The sequence below is a fragment of the Pan troglodytes genome, chromosome 13 (assembly GCF_028858775.2).
Source record: "Pan troglodytes isolate AG18354 chromosome 13, NHGRI_mPanTro3-v2.0_pri, whole genome shotgun sequence".
Lineage (NCBI taxonomy): Eukaryota > Metazoa > Chordata > Mammalia > Primates > Hominidae > Pan > Pan troglodytes.
Window position 1 is genome coordinate 112,184,226 of NC_072411.2, and position 19,090 is coordinate 112,203,315.

The window sequence follows — 19,090 nt, forward strand, 5'->3', positions numbered from 1 at the left end:
TTAGCCTTACAGCATTTTAAAAATTACTGCACAGTATTCTATGATTTGTATATACCGTAATTCACTTAACCAAGAAATATTTATGAATAATTTGTCTCATATTTTCCACTGTTATAGCCAGTCTTGCAGCAGGCCTTCTTATGTATGCATGTTTATACATGTGTCTAGTCCTTTCCTTGAGATAAATTCCTAGTCACAAACTTCCTGGAAAAAAAGTATGTTTAGATTTTCAGCATTTTGAGGTGTGTTACTAAATTTATCTAGAGAAAGTTTATGCCATTTTACATTCCTCTCTACCAGTTTACAAAGTTAGCCATTTCCCTCCAAGCTTCCCATGACCATGAGTTTTAAAAGCGAGTACAACTTTGATACTTCATTAAGGCATTTTTTGAATATCTGGCATTTTTCCATAGGTGTACTCCGACTATGAAAGCAATCCCCAGCTGCGTCAAGCCATCGAATTTGCCTGTCACCAGTTCTATATTCTACACCGGAAGCCCTTTGTGCTCCAGCTGTTTGCTAGTGTGGCCCCTCTCCTGGAATTTCCTGTAAGTAAGCTCTGTGGGAAAAAAAAATGAAGACCAACAAAATGAGAAAAGCAAAGGTTATTTATTAGAGCTTACTATGGCAAGGGAGTTGGCTACCATCACTTGTGTTTTGGCAGAGATGCAAAGGCAGGCAGAGGAGTCGAAAAACTGTATAGTGAAAAAAGGGGAAGCTTCAGGTATGTCCTGATTGGAGCTATTGGCCTGGGGAAGCTGCAGGTGAACTAACTAGTAGTTGGGCATCTTATATGATGGGTTAGGGGTGTATATTGGGCTTTCTCTGGTTGGTCCTAAGTTGGAAGCTGGGACAAAAATTAGGAAAGCTCTCAGTTATTATGCCAGTCCTGGTTACTTTGGGCCAGTTGTTACAGAGGTTATTGTTTGGTTACCACTGGAGGTAGTGGCCTGACTTCCTACAAGCCTGACTTAGGCTGGCGTCCTGAGCTGGTTATTGTAGACAATGGGTTGGTTTCCTGAGCAGGTTGTTGCAGGTGGTGGGTCAAAGTTCTATTTTTATATATGATTTAGTCATTGACAGTTTGTATATTCAGTCTCTGAGCTCTCTTTCTTTAACCAATGAGACATGCATACCCTAAATAATATTTCTTTCAACAAGCATATCATTTCTCTTCAACATTCCTCTTCAGCTTTCATCTCAGCTCCTAACACGTAAATAGACCAACTCTACAGTTTTTTAAATATTCAATTCATAAAAGAGATGGAAAGTAGAAAACGGTAAAAGGAAGGTTTCCCAATTTTCATTCCTTTTTGTCACTCTCTACCACCTACCCTGCTTTGTTTTTCTTTTTCTTCAGAGATTTTACCACCATATCACATATCTATTTGTTTCATTAACATGAATTTCTACGACACTCAACCAACAGAATTTAATCTTCATGAAAGCAAGACCTTTGTATGCTTTTGTCTTTGCTTGTTTGTTTGGTTTTAGTTATTGTTGTATCGTTGTTTTATTTGCATTTTGGTTTTGGTTTTCTATAACCTCAGTGTGTAGCCTGGTGCCTGGCACAGAAGAACATCATAAGGATTTGTTGTTTCAGTGAATTATTTAAAGCCATTTTAAATAGATTTAAAATTGTAAGTATCTCCATGTGGAGATACATTATCAAAGAAGACCTGTGAAATTCCCAGCGTTGTTAGTTAAAATAAGCATACGTTCCGCAAACATATTTGTAGTATTCAACCAATCAATTATAGAAATTTTCTTAGTTCTACCATCTTCAATTAAAGGAATCATTGATATGAACTTTTTGGAAGTTCATATATCGCTGTATTTTTATGAGCTTTTACAAATATCTCTTTTGTTCTAGATTAGAATTTAATAGATCCCTTAAAAGTCAGGTGTACCACTCCAAAATCATACCACAGCATTGCGGGATCCAGAATTATGTAAGCTGAATTCCAGGTAGATGTTGTACTTGTTACTGGTAATAGCATTTATAAAATTTGAATTCCTGTCAAGTTATAGTTGTACTGTGGTGGGAGTCAATAAACAAAAATTGTTTTTCTTTATCAGGATGCTGCCAATAATGGGCCCAGCAAAGGTGTGTCAGCTCAGTGCCTGTTTGACTTGCTGCAGTCCCTAGAGGGAGAGACCACTGACATATTAGACATCTTAGAGCTGGTCAAAGCTGAGAAGCCTCTCAAGTCATTAGGTAAAAGCAAAACTTGCTTTGACATTCTTTTTCTCACTGCAGTTGTTAAATATAAATATATGTATTATACACACATACACGTATATTTATATGTGTGTGTATATATAACTAAATCAAAGTAGCAAAAATAAATGGAACAGTAGTAGAAATTGAATGAGTACATTTTTTTCCTTAAATTTCTTATGAATCCTAAAGAGTAAGGAATTCTCTGCCATGAAAACTATATTAAAATGATGCTCAGTAGACCACTGCTGTAGCACTGCAGTTTTCAGAAAGTTGGGTTATCTTGGGTAATTCTAAGTGAATAACTCTCCAAAATGGTCTTTTATTATCATGGAATATGTAGAACTAGAGATAACTCCAGGGTAAAGCCTCAACCTTAGACAATTTAAATGCCCTTCAGTGTCTTCTATTATCTGAGATTTTTTTAAACACTCCAGAAAAGTATTTTTATTTTACATCTGATTGTTCAAAACTAGAAAACAGAATTTCATTCCCTTGAGATGAAGAAATTAATAGTTTTCACAGCATAGGAATAAAATTTAACAAGAAAAAGCTACAGTATATACTGGAATGATAACATTAGGAGTAATAGGTGCTTCTTTATCTCCTGCTGAATCCAGTCTGATAGTTTGCCTTTACTTTTTGTTCCTTCAGATTTCTGCTATGGAAACGAAGATCTGACATTTTCTATCAGTGAAGCCATTAAGCTCTGTGTCACTGTGGTGGCGTATGCTCCCGAATCATTCAGAAGGTATCTGCAGCCCTTTATTCTGTGCCTTGTGATAAGTAAATATGGCAGAGAAAACAAAATTGAATGAATACAAAGGTTATGCTGGTTAATATCAGCCTAACATTCTGACAAGTAAGCTTTTAGAAACTAAATTTAGGCCAGGTGTGGTGGCTCACACCTATAATCCCAGCACTTCGGAAGGCTGAGGCAAGAGGATTCCTTTAGCCCAGGAGTTCGAGACCAACCTGGGCAACATAGTGAGACCCTGTCTCTACAAAAATTTTAAAAAATTAAAAATTAGCCAGGTGTGGTGTTGCACACCTGTAGTCCCAACTTTTTGGGAGGCTTGAGGCAGGAGGATTGCTTAATCCCAGGTGGTCAAGGCTGCAGTGAGCTGTGATTGTCCCATTGCACTCTAGCCTAGGCAACAGAGTAAGACTTTGTCAGAAAAAAAAAAAAAAAGAAAGAAAGAAAAAAGAAAAGAAAAGAAGAAACAAAGTTTAGGAAACATAGCATAGGTTCTGGAAAACAATAGTAAATCTTCATTCATTTGAAATCCCTTAATTTGAATTTTGTGCAGATGCTAAGGTATTTAGTCTTGTTAGAAAATATTTTTCCTCACAAGTAATGTGAATTAGTAGCAAACAAAATTTCATAACAGATATTTATTTAAGAAAACTCCTTTCAAGGGGCAATAAGAATTTCTGTAACACAAAGGGCAAGAATATCAATCTTGCCTTCATTTTGCCAAGTACAGAGAATTCAAAAGACTCACATGAAGAATGAGTCATCCCAATTCAAAGATGTTGGCTCTGGTCTGAGATTTAAATCTGATCTATTAAAAGTTGTACTCTGTTGACAAGCTCTTCCAGGAAGAAGGAAGGAGCCAAGCTGATTATGCCCAATATATCTTTATATATTTGCCCTGCACCTTAAGCCTGTTTCTCTCTCCCATAAGAGAATGAATAAGGGCCAGGAGGAGCGGGATTTATATTAATTGAACTCTTTTTACTGGAAGGACACATGAGGAATGAGTAAGAAGTGTTTTCCCCAATATTCTCGAATTTTTGTCTTCTGGAGCAATGGGGAGAAAAACAGTATGCCTGTGGTCAGGCACGGATGTGGCTGTGGCCTTCAGGAGAACAAAGCTGCAGGATGGTCTCATTTCTGATCTCGGGGTATGGAGGGGATTTCCTACTCCCATTTTCTTGCTGTTCCTATAATACCACAGATCTACAAAAAGTTCCAGAATGGATCAAATCCTGCATTAAGTTAACTCCAAATCCATTCTATATGTGATTGTAAACATCTTCTCTCTACTCTATTTGCCATTCCAAGTGTGTTCAGCTACGTTGTTAACCAGATATGTCAGATATTCTGCAATTGAGACACTGCAATAATAAAATGCATACAGATTCTCCAATATTCCTGCAACATAGAGAACACCTAAGTTTGACTAAAAAGTTCTCCCATTTCAAATTTTACCAAATTTCCGTTGAGTCATAAAATTCTCTTTCAAGTCAAAATTCAAACACATTGAAATCAAAAGGTGTTAGAGTTCACAATCAAATTCCCTTGTCATTGTGAGTTAAAAGCCAAAGTCTAATATTGTTAAGTTAAATTAGAATTTTTTTTAATCCTCCTAATTTTCCATTCTGTCAGTTTAAACCAGATGACATCTTGATGTCTCAGTAAGGTCAGGGTTTCTTAAGTAGTGGTTCCCTGGGATATCTCTCATGGGAATAAGTAACATACCTACAGGACTTCAACATTTGTAACAGCAAGTCTCTGTTGTACTTAATTTTTTTTAAAGTATTTTATTTAAGTGTAACATTCACATAAAACACTAAAAAAATCATAATTTTACAGTTCCATGAATGTTCATAATGTTATCACATCTACATAACTACCACTCAGATTGAAAAATCAGATAGAGGCACTACTATCCTGATTTCTAATATGATAAGTCAGTTTTGCCTATTTCTGAAATCTGTTTAACTGAAATAGTATAGTAGCTACTTTTTAATGTCTGACTTCTGTCATTCAGTATTATTTCATGAGATTCATTCATATAAATGTGTGTAACAGTAGTTGATTCTTTTTCATTCACTTATAATAGTCATAATAATTGTATGACTATGTTACAATTTATTTATTTCTTCTCTTGTTATCAGGCATTTGTGTTGTATCTAGTTTGAAGGTATTATAAATAAAGCTGCAATGAATGTTTTTGTATATGTCTTTGTACACAAATATTTATGCATTTCTATGGATGGAACTGCTGGGCTAAGTCATGGACTATGAGTATTTCTTGCTTTAGTAGATACTACCAAAAAGTTTTCCAAGGTGGTTTCAATTTTCATTCCCACCAACAGTATGTAAATGTTCTAGTACCCTATGGCCTCATCAACACTTGTTATCTTCGGTCTTTTTATTTTAGCTATTTTGTTGGGTTGTAGTGACATTCATTATCATTTTAATTTCCATTTTCCTCTTTCAAATTAAAAGGTTTGGAAGCTTTTCAGATAAATGTTTATCAAAATTTGGACATCTCCTTTTGCAAAGTGCCTACTGAAGTCTTCTGCCCATTTTTAAATGAAGTTATCAGTATTTTTTATTTTATATGTGTGATTTCTTAGTGTTTTCTATTTAATTAATTATGTCATCTGCAAATCATGAGAGTTGTATTTTATCCTTTCAAATTCTTGTACACATTATTCCTTTCTCTGTCCTTAATGCACTGGCTAGAACCTTAATACAAAATGGAATAGAAGTGATGATGGTGATGATGGTGGGATCTTTGTTTCATTTCTGATCCTGGGGTATGTAGGGGATTTCCAATATTTCATCACTAAGAATAGTATTTGCTAAAGGATTTTGTTGTAATATACCTGTAAAGATTAAGGAAGTAATTTTATTACTCGTTAAGAAATTAATTATTAAGGAGTCTGCCTTCTATTCTTAGTTTAGTTTGAGTTTTCTTATTGATGGATAATGAATATTACCAAATGTTCCTATTTATAGAGATGATTATATGATTTTTATTCTTTATTTTCTAAGTGTGATAGGTTACACTGATTTATTTTCAAAATTAAAACTTTCCTGTCTCCTTAAAAATAAACTGTAATTGGGTTGTATAATTATCATTTTTCAGTATTGCTAGATTTGGTTTGCAATTATTTTAGCATTTTTACAACTATGTTAATGAGAGCTATGTCTGTAATTTTTATTCTTTAAAAAGGTCTTATCTAATGAATTTTATTGCTAGGATCACAGGGAAGTTAGGAGTAGAAGAGATATTCTAGGTAGCTCTATGTCATTCAAGATAAACCAATTCTGGATACTTAAAAAAGTTACAAGTGCTTAAACAAAAAGGATATCTTGCTTAGCTACTACTTTATTAACTACCCACTGGTAAACGTTTTAGCAGGTGTATTTGTAACCCTCCATTATTATAAAGTCCTTGTCAGGCTATAGTATCAAGGATATGAAGATTAAGCTGGACTCATAAGATGAAATGGAAAGTGTCTCTCCTACCCACCCCCCGCTTTTTAATTTTCTTTTATTTTTGAGACAGAGTCTTGCTCTTGTTGCCCAGGCTGGAGTGCAATGGCATAATCTTGGCTCACTGCAACCTCTGCCTCCTGGGTTCAAGCAATTCTCCTGCCTCTGCCTCCCGAGTAGCTGGGATTACAGGCACCCGCCACCACACCCAGCTAATTTTTGTATTTTTAGTAGACATGGGGTTTCACCATGTTGACCAGGCTGGTCTTAAACTCCTGACCTCAGGCGATCCACCCGCCTTGGCCTTCCAAAGTGCTGGGATTACAGGCATGAGCCACTGCGCCCAGCCCCCCACCCCTTTTTTAAAAACTCCTATTCTCTGTAGAAATTTGGTATGGATTAGCTTTTTTAAATTTTTGAAACAGGGTCTTGTTCTGTTGCCAAGGTTGGAGTGCAGTGTCACAATCATGGCCCACTGCAGCCTTGATCTCCCAGACTCGAGCAATCCTCCCACCTCAGCCTTCCAAGTAGCCGGCACTACAGGCGGGTGCCTTCACACCCTGCTAAGTTTTTTGATTTTTTGAGAGATAAAGAAAGTCTCACTGTGTTGCCCAGGCTGGTCTCCAACTCCTGAGCTCAAGTGCTCCTCCCACCTCAGCCTCCCAAAGTGCTGGGATTACAGGCAGAGGAACTGTGCCTGCCTCAGATGAGCATTTTGTCTTCCCAAAATATTGAGTAGAATTTATACACAAAACTGTAAGTAATGTGGTTTCTTGTGGGAACATTTTAAAATTAAGATTCTTTATCCTGGTGGTGGCTTTGGTAAGTCACATTTTTCTAGGAATTTTTCTATTTAATTTAAGTACCTAAATTTATTGACAGAAATTTGTTCCTGATATGCTTTTTTTAAAAAAAAATTTTAATGACTGAGGTTTTTATTGAGTTCACTTTTTTATTTCTAATACTGGGAATTTTTGCTCCCTCCCTTTTTTTATTATTCTTTTCAGGAGTTTATCAATAGTTTTCCCTTTACGAATAACCAGTATTTGGGGCTTTGTTGATTTTTGCTATTGTAGTTTTATTGTCTGCCTTTTCTTTCCTTTTTTATCTTTATTATTTTCTACCTTTGGCTTTTTTTTTTTTTTTTAACGGAGTTTTCGTTCTTGTTGCCCAGGCTGGAGTGCAATGGCACAATCTCGGCTCACAGCAACCTCCACCTCCCGGATTCAAGCGATTCTCCTGCCTCAGCCTCCCGAGTAGCTGGGATTACAGGCATGCGCCACCACACCTGGCTAATTTTGTACTTTTAGTAGAGACAGAGTTTCTCCATGTTGGTCAGGTTGGTCTTGAACTCCTGACCTCAGGTGATCCACCCGTCTCAGCCTCCCAAAGTGCTGGGATTATAAGCATGAGCCACCACACCCAGCTGGATTTTTTTTTTTTTTAATTTAAAGAAAATATTCAGGCCAGGTGCAGTGGCTCACACCTGGAATCCCAGCACTTTGGGAGGCCAAAGCATGTGGATTGCATGATTTCAGGAGTTTGAGACCAACCTGGGCAACATGGCAAAACCCCATCCCTACAAAAAATAAAAAAATTAGCGGGGCATGGTGGTGCATGCCTGTGATCCCAGCTACTCAAGAGGCTAAGGTGGGAGGATTGCTTGAGCCCAAGTTGAGGCTGCAGTGAGCTGAGATTGCACCACCACACTCCAACCTGGTCAACAGAGCAAGACCTGTCTCAAAAAATAAATTAATTAACTAATAAAATAAAATAAAAAAGAAAATATTCCATTTTCTACTGACTTATCATATCTGTTGAAAAATCAGCATTAGATCTTATTGCACATTTGAATTTAACGTGTCCTTTTTTTCTCTCTCTCTCTCTCTTTTGAGATGGAATCTCACTCTGTTGCCCAGGCTGGAGTGCAGTGGCACCATCTCAGCTCACTGCAACCTCCGCCTCCCGGATTCAAGCAGTTCTCCTCCCTCAGCCTCTCAAATAGCTTGGACTACAGGCATGCACCACCACACCCAGCTAATTTTTTATATTTTTAGTAGAGATGTGGTTTCACCGTATTGGCCAGGCTGGTCTCAAACTCCTGACCTCGTGATCTGCCCGCCTCAGCCTCCCAAAGTGCTGGGATTACAGGTGTGAGCCGCCGTGCCCTGCCCTAATGTGTCTTTTTCTCTGGCTACTTTTAAGATTTTCTCTTTGCTTTGGGTTTTAAGCAGTTTGACTGTGGTGTGCCTAGTTGTGATTTTTCTTTGTGTTTATACTTCTTGGGATTCATAGTGTTTCCTGAATATAAAGCTTGATAGCTTTCAATAATTTTAGAAAATTTGACAAATAACTCTTCACATATTACCTCTATCCCATTTTCCCTCCCCTCTCCATTTATGTATATGTATTTTTTCCTCCTTAACCACATGCTCTATATATGTCTCTTATGTTCTTTCCTGCATTTCCTATCATTTCTCACCTCTGTTCTGTCTTGATGTTTTCCTTTGTTCTTTATTCCAGTTCACACTCATCTCTTCCTGTGTCTAATCTACTATTAACATTTACCTTTCAGGTTTCTAATTTCAAATATTTTAGTGTTCAGTTCTAGAATTTCCACTTTTTTAATAGATTTCAGAGTTTTGATGAAATTCTCCATTTTGTTATCTCTTATTTAACATTTTAGTCATTGTTTCATAAAAGTCTGTGTCTGATAACTTTAGTATGTAGATCACTTGTGGCTCTGTTTATATTGTCTGTTCCTTTCCTTGGATTTTGATCATTTGGTTTTAGCAGGACTGGATAATTTTGACTAGTGAATATTGCATTAAAAAAATTAGAAATGCTTTGAGGATCTACCCGATGTTATCTTCCTCCAAAAATGATTCATTTTTACTCTCTGACTAGCAATTGTGGTAGGGCAGATCATTTTAATTCAGTGTGTGATTGATTTGATTTAAAGTTGAGTTTCAGTCTTTGTAAGGCTGTTCTATTTATTTCACACTCCTAGGATCAGCCTTCCGTGGGCCTAACTCCTCTTTGGAAGTCCCTGAACTCCAATATATATTTCCTCGCAATTATGAGGCTACTGAAAATCCTGCTTAGCTTCATAGCTCTTAGCTGACATTTCTGCTTGGATTTCTCCTTAGCCTTTTGGCCCTAAGCAATTTACAAACGAGCAGATGCCTGGAAAAAAAAGAGTGCTGCACAATGTCTGGATGAACTGAAGAAGCTTTCTTTCTCCCAGAAGTCTGGTACCTCCAAAAGATATCTGCTAGCCTTAGCTTCTACCTGGTACCTTCGATGTGTTTTAAAAATTTTGTCCACCCTTTCTAGTAAGACAATTAGTCTGCAGCAAGGTACTTTTTATTGTTTCAGAAAGCAGAACCGACTTCTTGCCTCCTTTTTTAAGTTGCCAAAAAAATAGGAGAACTCAAAAGAGTATCATAGTTCTTTCTCCGTACCCATCAAATTCTGATAATTGCCATTTCCTGCTTATAGAGCACATATTATAGGCAAAATTATATTACCAGAAACCAGTATTCAGTATTATAAAGAGCATAGCAAAAACTCATTGGTATCTGTAAGAAAAAGAATAGATCAAAGAAAATCTTGATTTCAGATTCTCTGGGATATCAACTCATCACTGCTGTTTTCTAGAACCCACAATCTTTAAACTTTAACACAATTGGGGAATCTCTAAACAAAAGATGGCCGGGTGCGGTGGTTCATGCCTGTAATCCCAGATCTTTGGGAGGCTGAGGCGGGAAGATTGCTTGAGGCCAAGAGTTTGAGACCAGCCTGGCCAACGTAGTGAAACCCTGTCTCTACTAAAAATACAAAAATTATCTGGGCATTGTAGTGAATGCCTATAATCCCAGCTACTGGGGAGGCTGAGGTAGGAGAATCACTTGAACCCAGGCAGAGGTTGTAGTGAGCCGAAATCATGCCACTGCACTGCAGCCTGGGTGACTGACAGAGCAAGACTCTGTCAAAAAAAAAAAAAAAAAAAAAGATTTATGTTGGTGGTGTTATACACTTACAACTTTAGAGGGGAAAACCCACTTTGCATAATAACTACTTAATCTCCATGTCCCCTTCAAGGTGTTTATGGCACCCCAATACTAAATTGAGTGTGGGCCCTATCCAGTGAGTGGTGTTCACTCACGTTGGTAAGCAGGCATTGTCAGACTTCATCATAATGGCTGTTTCCAACATTTGTTGCTATTTATTTCTTTAAGTTCAGGAAGCCAGCCGCCCATGAAAGGGTTTCATGTTGTCTCAAAATTGTTGCAGCTGGAAAATCACTCTCAGCAAACTCCTGAATTGAAGTTTTGTTCTGAAGCCTGTTTCTCTAGATGGACTATATAGCTCCACCTATTATCATTCTGTTATTCTTTCAACCATTTATTTGTATATATGGCTAATTCCCCCAACTAGATCACATGTTTCCTTAAGGCAAGATTCATCACCTTTTAGCAGGTGGTTAGTGAATTAATAATTGTTGGTCAACATTTCCAGCAGCTTTAACTGCTTTTGATTTGGAGTGGCAAGGGGCCTTAGAATTCATATATCTCTAGATGCTTTTCATTGTTCTATACTCTTAAATGTGACACAACCAACAAAAGTAGAATGTAAAAGGTGACTCGGTTTTCTTTCTGTCGCTTAAAGTCTTCAGATGCTGATGGTCTTAGAAGCCTTAGTTCCATGTTACCTACAAAAGCTAAAGAGGCAGACATCACAGGTGGAGACAGTACCTGCTGCCCGAGAGGAGATTGCGGCCACTGCTGCTCTTGCGACGTCCCTACAGGCCCTTTTATACAGTGTAGAGGTCCTCACCAGGTAATCCCATTGGCAGAAATAGCTACAGCCTTACATCATATGTATCCACTGAAAAAAAAAAAAAAAAAGAAAAAAATGTGATGGATAAAAATCTAAAACCCAATCTTTATTTACAGATACCTCCTAAACTCAGCCCTTTATGCCTTATAACTGTGAACAGTTCGTGAGTTATTTGAATAAATAATGTTAAGCATTCTGATTAGTAGTAGTATAATAATAGTAATAATATTCTTACTATCATTGCTGAACACACATTTGCATATAGCTTGCTGAGCTTCTCCAGCAGTTATAACCCAGTGGTAAACACATCTTGTGTAAGAGGGCCAATTTAGTGAATTTAAAGATGTAATCTACATTTTTATTAGTTATTATAGTATTTTATGAGACATGGAATGCCTACAATTCCAACTAAGTATTCTTTTATTATTTTACTGTTTGTGAAGTGTTGTGTTTTTAACTATAATTTCAGAAACTACATAACCAATATAAAGGGCAGAATGTTATCCTACTGCTTGAATTAATAGATTCTCTGTGGGACAGGATTAAATAATGCGGAGAGAGGATTGAGAAATTTGGGAATGGTAAGGTAAATTGGCACCAGAGTTCAGCCCTAAACAAAGTTCAAGCAGTTAGTCCTGTCTCAAGATGCTTGGGTGCCGAAGCAGAGTCACTAAGCTGCCATGTGGCAGGAAAGGGGCAGGCAGGGAGCCCTGGATGAGACAAAAAAATAAAATGCGAGTGGGGAAGGTGGATGCAGGACACTATGCGTATGATGGGCTTTTCTGCTCCGTTCCCATCTAAATTAGCTGCCAGGAAATATTCTTCCCCAGGATAGGGATGGGGAAGCCTTCTTCCTGGGTTTAGTGTCTTTGCTCCTCCATTCCATTCTGCCATGCTGTGTGTCCAATCTAAAGTGCCAGATCCTTAGTGTGAAATTGTCTACGCCTCCACCAAAAGGCACCAACTCCCCCAGCCCCATCTTGCTGTGCTGGTAAGGGGGAAGCCCTTTAGTCCAGGAAGGACTTTTTCAGCATGCGTCAGCAAGAAAAAGAGAGAGTGGGATTGTAATTCATTAGCAGCAACAGATGTTTAGTTTCTAATCATGAGCTACATTGCCAAACTAGGCAAGCAGAATATTGCCCAAAGGCCTTCTGTAGACTATCATCCTGAAATGTTCATATGCACCTAAACTAAGGAAATGGGAAGAGTTGGCACAGACAGCCATGACAAATTACCTCTTCCAAGGAGAAATAGTTTTCTATGCTATTGCTGATGGTTTCATGAAAGTCCCAGAAGAATATCCTAAAGAGAAATGAAAGACTTACACTCTTCCTTCTGTACCCATATGGTTATGTCACTGGCCTTTTCCTACAACTAGAAGAAAGAAAAGCAGTCAATTGTTCCCAAATACCACTGTATTTCTAATATATATATATATATATATATATATATATATATATATATATATATATATACACACACACACACAGAGAGAGAGAGAGAGAGACTGACTCACTCTGTCACCCAGGCTGGAGTTCAGTGGCATGATCTTGGCTCACTGCAACCTCCGCCTCCCGGGTTTAAGCAATTCTCGTGCCTCAGCCTCCCAAAAAGCTGGGATTATAGGCATGCACCACCAGGCCCCGATAATTTTTGTATTTTCAGTAGAGACGGTGTTTCCCCATGTTGGCCAGGCTGGTCTCGAACTCCTGGCCTCAAGTGATCCACCCACCTCGGCCTCCTAAAGTGCTGGGATTACAGGTGTAAGCCACCATACTCAGCCTATTTCTCCTCGTATTATGTAATGTTAAAGCTTTCCTCATTTCTATACCTTTTTATAAGGATAAGTCAATTAACTTATCCAAAATTGACTTACTCGAAGTGTCACAAAGAGTTATGGATGGAGCTCTGGCATTTAAAATTATGTGGCTTTAAATATTCCAGTGCATTTAATATTCTTTTGGCAGAGAAGACTAGCTTCATTATTTGGTAGTAGTTACTCAAACCAAAATTGGCTTCACTGTATTTACAAAAAGAAGATAAGAATTCCCTAATTTCTAATTTCTCCACATTCCTAGTTTCTTTATCTTATGACAAAAGAAATTTAACAATTATATAAGCAGTATTACATAAATATATCACAAGTGCATTAGTTTTAACTGTTGTATAACACATTACTACAAACTTAGAGCCTTTAAACAAAACCCATTTATTATCTCACAGTTGTGTAGGCCAGGAGTCCAGGTAGGCTCAGCTGGATTCTCTGCTCAGGGTTTCTCAAGGTGGAAGTCAAGTTGTCAGCTAGTCTGAACTTTTATCTGACGGCACTGGGGAAGAATGAACTTCCAAGCTCATTCAATTTTTTGGCAGAATCTAGTTCCATGCAGCTTTAGGTCTGAGGTCCCATTTCGTGGCTGGCTGTCAGCCAGGCACCACTCTGCATTGAGAAGGCACCTGCATTTCTTCTCACATGCTCCCCCTCTACCTTCCAACCAGCAATAGCATCTTGAATCCTTTTTTTTTTATAATTTTTAAATTTTTTTAAAAATTATACTTTAAGTTTTAGGGTACATGTGCACATTGTGCAGGTTAGTTACATATGTATACATGTGCAGCGCACCAGCATAGCATCTTGAATCCTTATGCTTCAAATCTCTCTGCCCTAGCCAGAGAAGACTCTCTGCTTTTGAAGGGCTGGTGTGACTAGATTAGGCCTATGCAGATACTCCCCCTTTTTGCCATATAATGTAACATAATCACTAGAGTAACACCAACGGGCAGAGATACTGGGAGCCATCTCTAAATTGTGTTTATCACAACAGGCACAGGAAGAGGAGATCTGGTGTGATCGTTAAAAGCTTACTTTCTAGCCATCCCCAGCAGACAGAAAGTGAGCAACAAAGAAGCAAACCTTGATGATTTCATAAAAGCAGTTGCTTTAAAAAAAACTACATTATGCCTTTTTCCTCCTAGATGCCAATACAGAGGCAAATTTTCCCTATTATTTAAAGTAAATCCGGCAGATATAAAATGAGATGATTCAAATCTATTACTAACGATCTAAATTACTGACTTATAAGATACTAACTTACTCACTTTCCTGGGTAGCCTTAGGTGTGATGTGACTAGGAGAATTCTTTTATTCTTTGATAGTTTCTCAGAAAAAATAGAGTAGTTGATAATGGTGTAGGTGGCCAAAGTGGTACATACATCCTTGCCTTTTACTTATTATCTAGAATGGTGAACTACCCAGTAGAACTGAAGAATGAGCTCTTTACTCTCAACTGGTACAGACTTAGAAGTCTGTGGATATTTCATAAATGTCTTGTTGGAAGAGTCATTTTGACGAGTCTATTACTCAGAACAAAGAAGTGGAAGAACTTAAATCATGATGAGCTTATAAACCCCTGGGAATCAACGTTCTTTTAAAGTGCCTCTCAGAACAAACAGAAAAGCCCAAAGCTAGACAGCCTGTCTTTTGAAGACTCTAAAACTAACTTAAAACTTATGTGTGCTTCAGTAACTTGAGGATTTAATAAATGTTTCCATTTCTGTTGTTGTTGTTGTTTTGCTGTGGTGATTACTGTCATTGTTACAGGCCCATGACAGCCCCACAGATGAGCAGGTGTGACCAAGGTCATAAGGGAACCACCACAGCCAATCACACCATGTCGTCTGGGGTGAACACCAGGTAATTCACTGTGCCTTATTCTTCTATGGTCTCTCAATTTCATACAACCCGAATGTCAGCTGTTGAGAATGAAAGGAACCCTGAACATAGTCAATATTGAGTGTGAAAACCTCCAAGGAAAAGAAAAGAAGGTGAGAGTTTAGAGTTACAAGAAAATACCAAGGCTTCTTTTGAAATTGTCAAAGAGAAATCTAAACCAACTTCATAAATAGGCATTTGTGTTGTTTTGTTTGCTTGAGCATTCTAGATGTTCTCTGCCTCCTGGGTGGTCTTTGAACTATTCCAGTGTTGTTTCATTTACCTCCAACAAAAGGCAAATAAACAATAATAATCAGTAGGTTGTTTATCATTCCCAGGGCACTGAGAGTCAACTTACTTTCATCTGGACAGATTTTCTGCAGACATTTCATCCAAACATTGACATATGCCCTCAAATGGTGCTTTTCATGGTTGTTAACTTAATCTCCTTCTCTTGTTGTGGTGTAACTCAGATACTGTCTATACTAGTTAATATTTTACCCGTTTCATTCCATCTGTGTTAGCTTTAAATATTCCGACATACACAAAAAGCCTAATTAGCTTCCTCCTACAAGGAAGATTTAAGATAGGGCAAACCCAAAATCAGCTTAAGAAAAAGTTCTTTTCCCAGTATGGAATAGTTGGCATGGAAATCATAAGGAGAAATTCAATAATTTTTCACTCTCTCTGAAGCCTATTTTTAAGTGTGTATCATTATTCATGTAAAGTTAATTCCCTGCTCATCATATATATTCATATTAAAAATAAAACAAAAATAAATTCCAAACCCAGCTATAAATTGCCTGGTGTGATGGTTAACTTATGCCTCAATTTCCTATATTAAGGGAAAATGATATACTATAGCTTAAGTGATATTTAGGGACTTCTCTAGGCTCACCGGGTTAAATGAGGGCTTCTAAAGAAGAAAGAGGGCTTCTAAAGTCTTAGTATCCATGAATCATAAAGCAATAAGTCTCCAGAACTGAAAGGAAGTCAGCCATGATTCTCCTTCCTGTCACTTAAGACAGAGCACATGGTATTAAAACTATAACTTAAATTTCAAAATGTCCAAAAATTTCTCTCATTTGGCTATATTCTATGAGTTTGTATATATTTTTATAATAGTTGTCTTTACCCAAATCACGCAACAATAAAAGAACTTTTGCAGCAGCTATAATTGCAATATATGTGTTAGCCAAATGAAAGATAAAGCCTTTATGTTTTAGGAGTAATATATGTATATTTGTGAGCTTATCAAAATGTATAGCTTCAAGAGCTTTTCATATGAAAAAGTCTATAAGAAGCCCCAACCAAAGGACCCCGTTCTTGCTCTAATAGTTATGTAGACTGTTTTTCTGACTCCCAGGTACCAGGAACAAGGAGCCAAACTGCACTTTATCAGGTACAGAAAGACTTGCTCTAATTTCTTACCAGTTCTGACATCTTGAGATGATTGCCTTTTAAGCTGGTTTACGGCTCTATTAGATTTCATTGGATGCATAACATACTATTTCTGGGTAAACCCCCAAAAGTGGGTTTACTACAGTTTGGGATGACAGTCTCCTCTAGGCTGCTAAGCTTTCTTTATCCTTCGGATGAGGTTCTCCTTGGCCTCACCCTACTGATTCATTAACTCATTAGGAATCTTATATTTTTCTTCAGTGTGATACCCTCTTCTCACAGCTGCTACATGAATACATTTTCAGACCCCTAGTTAATCTTTCACAATTTCCCAGGGAAAACCTTCATTTACTGGAGGAAGGGCAAGGCATTCCCAGAGAGGAACTGGATGAACGAATTGCTCGGGAAGAGTTCAGAAGACCCCGGGAGTCCTTACTGAATATTTGCACTGAGTTCTATAAGCACTGTGGGCCACGGCTGAAGATCTTGCAAAATCTGGCTGGGGAGCCTCGGGTCACTGCCTTGGAACTGCTGGATGTGAAGTCTCACATGAGGTACTGGCCTCGCTTTCCCTGCCCCAAGTGTGAACACAGCTTGGCCCATGTGTCTGAATGTGTGTGTTGGGTTGAGAGTGGGGGTTCTCCAGGAAAAACTCTTAATATAGAATGATTTGTTTCTGGTGACTTAGGTACACATCATACAGAACCCTCTGCTAAAGTGTGCATTAAGTCCATCAAACAGGATCTTAGGGTGGACAAGGGGAAAATGTTCTTAAGATAGAAAAGCACAGTTTATATATTTGCTTCTCAATAAAAGAGAAAGAAAGGGAAATTTTATCACCTGAATTCTTAGAAAAGTAGCCTTCTTCTCACTACTATTTACTGCCCAGATACGAATTTTTCACAAGAATTGAATGTTTCTTCTCTGTTATTTTACATGAGGAATGCACAACTACTTTCTGCTTCTAGGGTCCCTAAAAAGCCAGTAATGAGCCCTGCAGGGAAGTAAGCAGTTTTAACTCAGCCAACTTGGCTTGGGCCTGAAATCCCCTTTATATAAACAGCCTTCCAACCGTTAAAAAAATGTGTCCTGGTAAAAATTCTGAACTAGATGAGGCCAGTCGTCATTTACATGTTTTACTCTTAGTGTGCTAGGGAAAGGCCCCAGAATTACTTCCCTGTGCACTCGTATTTCGTCTTCCTACAGAGATGCCATTTCACTTGAAATTCATGCTAAAGGCTGTATTTGTGTTTCAAAAGGAACGTGATTCCAGAGGACCTTCTATTCAGATTTGTAATTGTTTGTTAAGGGTGATAAAAATCCCTTCAAAGAAAAATGTCATGGGTAACAAAAGATTCACTTGGAAAGTTTAATGTATCTATAAAGGTAAAAGTAGAGTTAGGTTCAGCCACTTCCAAATAACGTTGCAATTTCGCAAAACTCACAGTTTCCTGGTTATTGCCTTTTTTTAAATTTAGAAAGTACTAAATGAAGGAAAATGAGAAGACAGAAATGTACAGTGAGCATAGATTCTTTTTCTTCCAGTGTAATTTCACATTCTTTGAATTGTGGGCACACACCCAGTACTGCCCTGGAGAACCCCAGAGCCTCACTGGAGTTCACACTCCCTGCTGTGCAGTAATGAGGAAGAGCTTATTTCACACTGAGAAGTTCAGCTCCTAGATGGGAGCCTTCAGAGAAAGGGGAGGGACATTTGGAGTGTTAAGGTACTGCTGTCATAGCAACTTAGGAATCTATTCAGCCCCTCCACTTCCTTTCCCGCTGGTCTTCTCTAGCTGACCTAAGCAATTCTGTGAACAGAGAAACATCACATTCCCAGAGTCAGAAAATCATTATGACCAATGGCCATTTTGTGAGAGAAAGGGAAAAATATTCCTAAAAGATGGATGTGTGTGTGTGTGTATGTGTGTGTGAGAGAGAGGGAGAGAGAGAGAGACTATGAGATAGTGACTGTCCCATAACCTGACTGTATTTATACTCTTCTTAGGGCATTTGGAGGGAGGGGACAGCAAGAGTCAGAGAGGCCTGGAGCTCCCTCTAGAGGCCAATACCTATTAAAGGTTAAATGAACTGGAAATGATTTAGCTCTGTGCCCGGCACAGATCTGGACACAATAGCTACTAATGCTAATGAGAATGGTTCAAATACTATGTTAAACACTGGGGATGTAAACTAAGGTCCTGGTCTTCAAGATTATCATGGTTCAATGCAAGAGGCACCTAAGAAAATAACTATAATACAAAGTTGCACGTACTATAATCACATTTATATTTATGTATTATAATATAAAGGATTTGAGGAAACTCAGAAAATATTTGAAGGGAGAGTGTATACAAATTATAGAGTCAGGATAATGTGAAAGATTTTCAAGGAGTTAATTATTTTTATGATAAGATTAGCACGGGAAATCAATATAAGATCATATTAGATATTATTCATGAACCATAAATTTGACTTTCTTAGTTAGCAAAGCAAAGAATGAAAAAAAGATTAATTACAAAATCATAATATAAATAAGTTAAAAACAAAACAGTTGCTCGGTGAAACAATACTTTTTTAAAATACGAAGAACAAGAAAAATCTTGTAGGGGCCAAGGGAAAATTTCCCCTTCACTCTCTGAAGGTTTGCCGAAAGTCAACTGATAAAAGGCAGATCATAATC

At 37.8% G+C, this 19,090-nt stretch overlaps 1 protein-coding gene across 19 annotated transcripts in view; it reads left to right on the forward strand.

Annotated features, from left to right (window-relative positions):
• Nucleotides 1-19,090, forward strand: part of UNC80 (unc-80 homolog, NALCN channel complex subunit) — a 228,567-nt gene that overhangs the window by 171,998 nt on the left and 37,479 nt on the right. For all 19 annotated transcript variants that reach the window (XM_009444163.5, XM_003309448.6, XM_054680141.2 and 16 more), the window contains 7 exons: nt 414-548; nt 2,080-2,218; nt 2,876-2,972; nt 11,127-11,297; nt 14,896-14,988; nt 16,373-16,408; nt 16,743-16,961. In XM_009444163.5, coding sequence (XP_009442438.2) covers nt 414-548; nt 2,080-2,218; nt 2,876-2,972; nt 11,127-11,297; nt 14,896-14,988; nt 16,373-16,408; nt 16,743-16,961 — 890 coding nt within the window. The remainder of the gene's footprint in view (nt 1-413; nt 549-2,079; nt 2,219-2,875; nt 2,973-11,126; nt 11,298-14,895; nt 14,989-16,372; nt 16,409-16,742; nt 16,962-19,090) is intronic.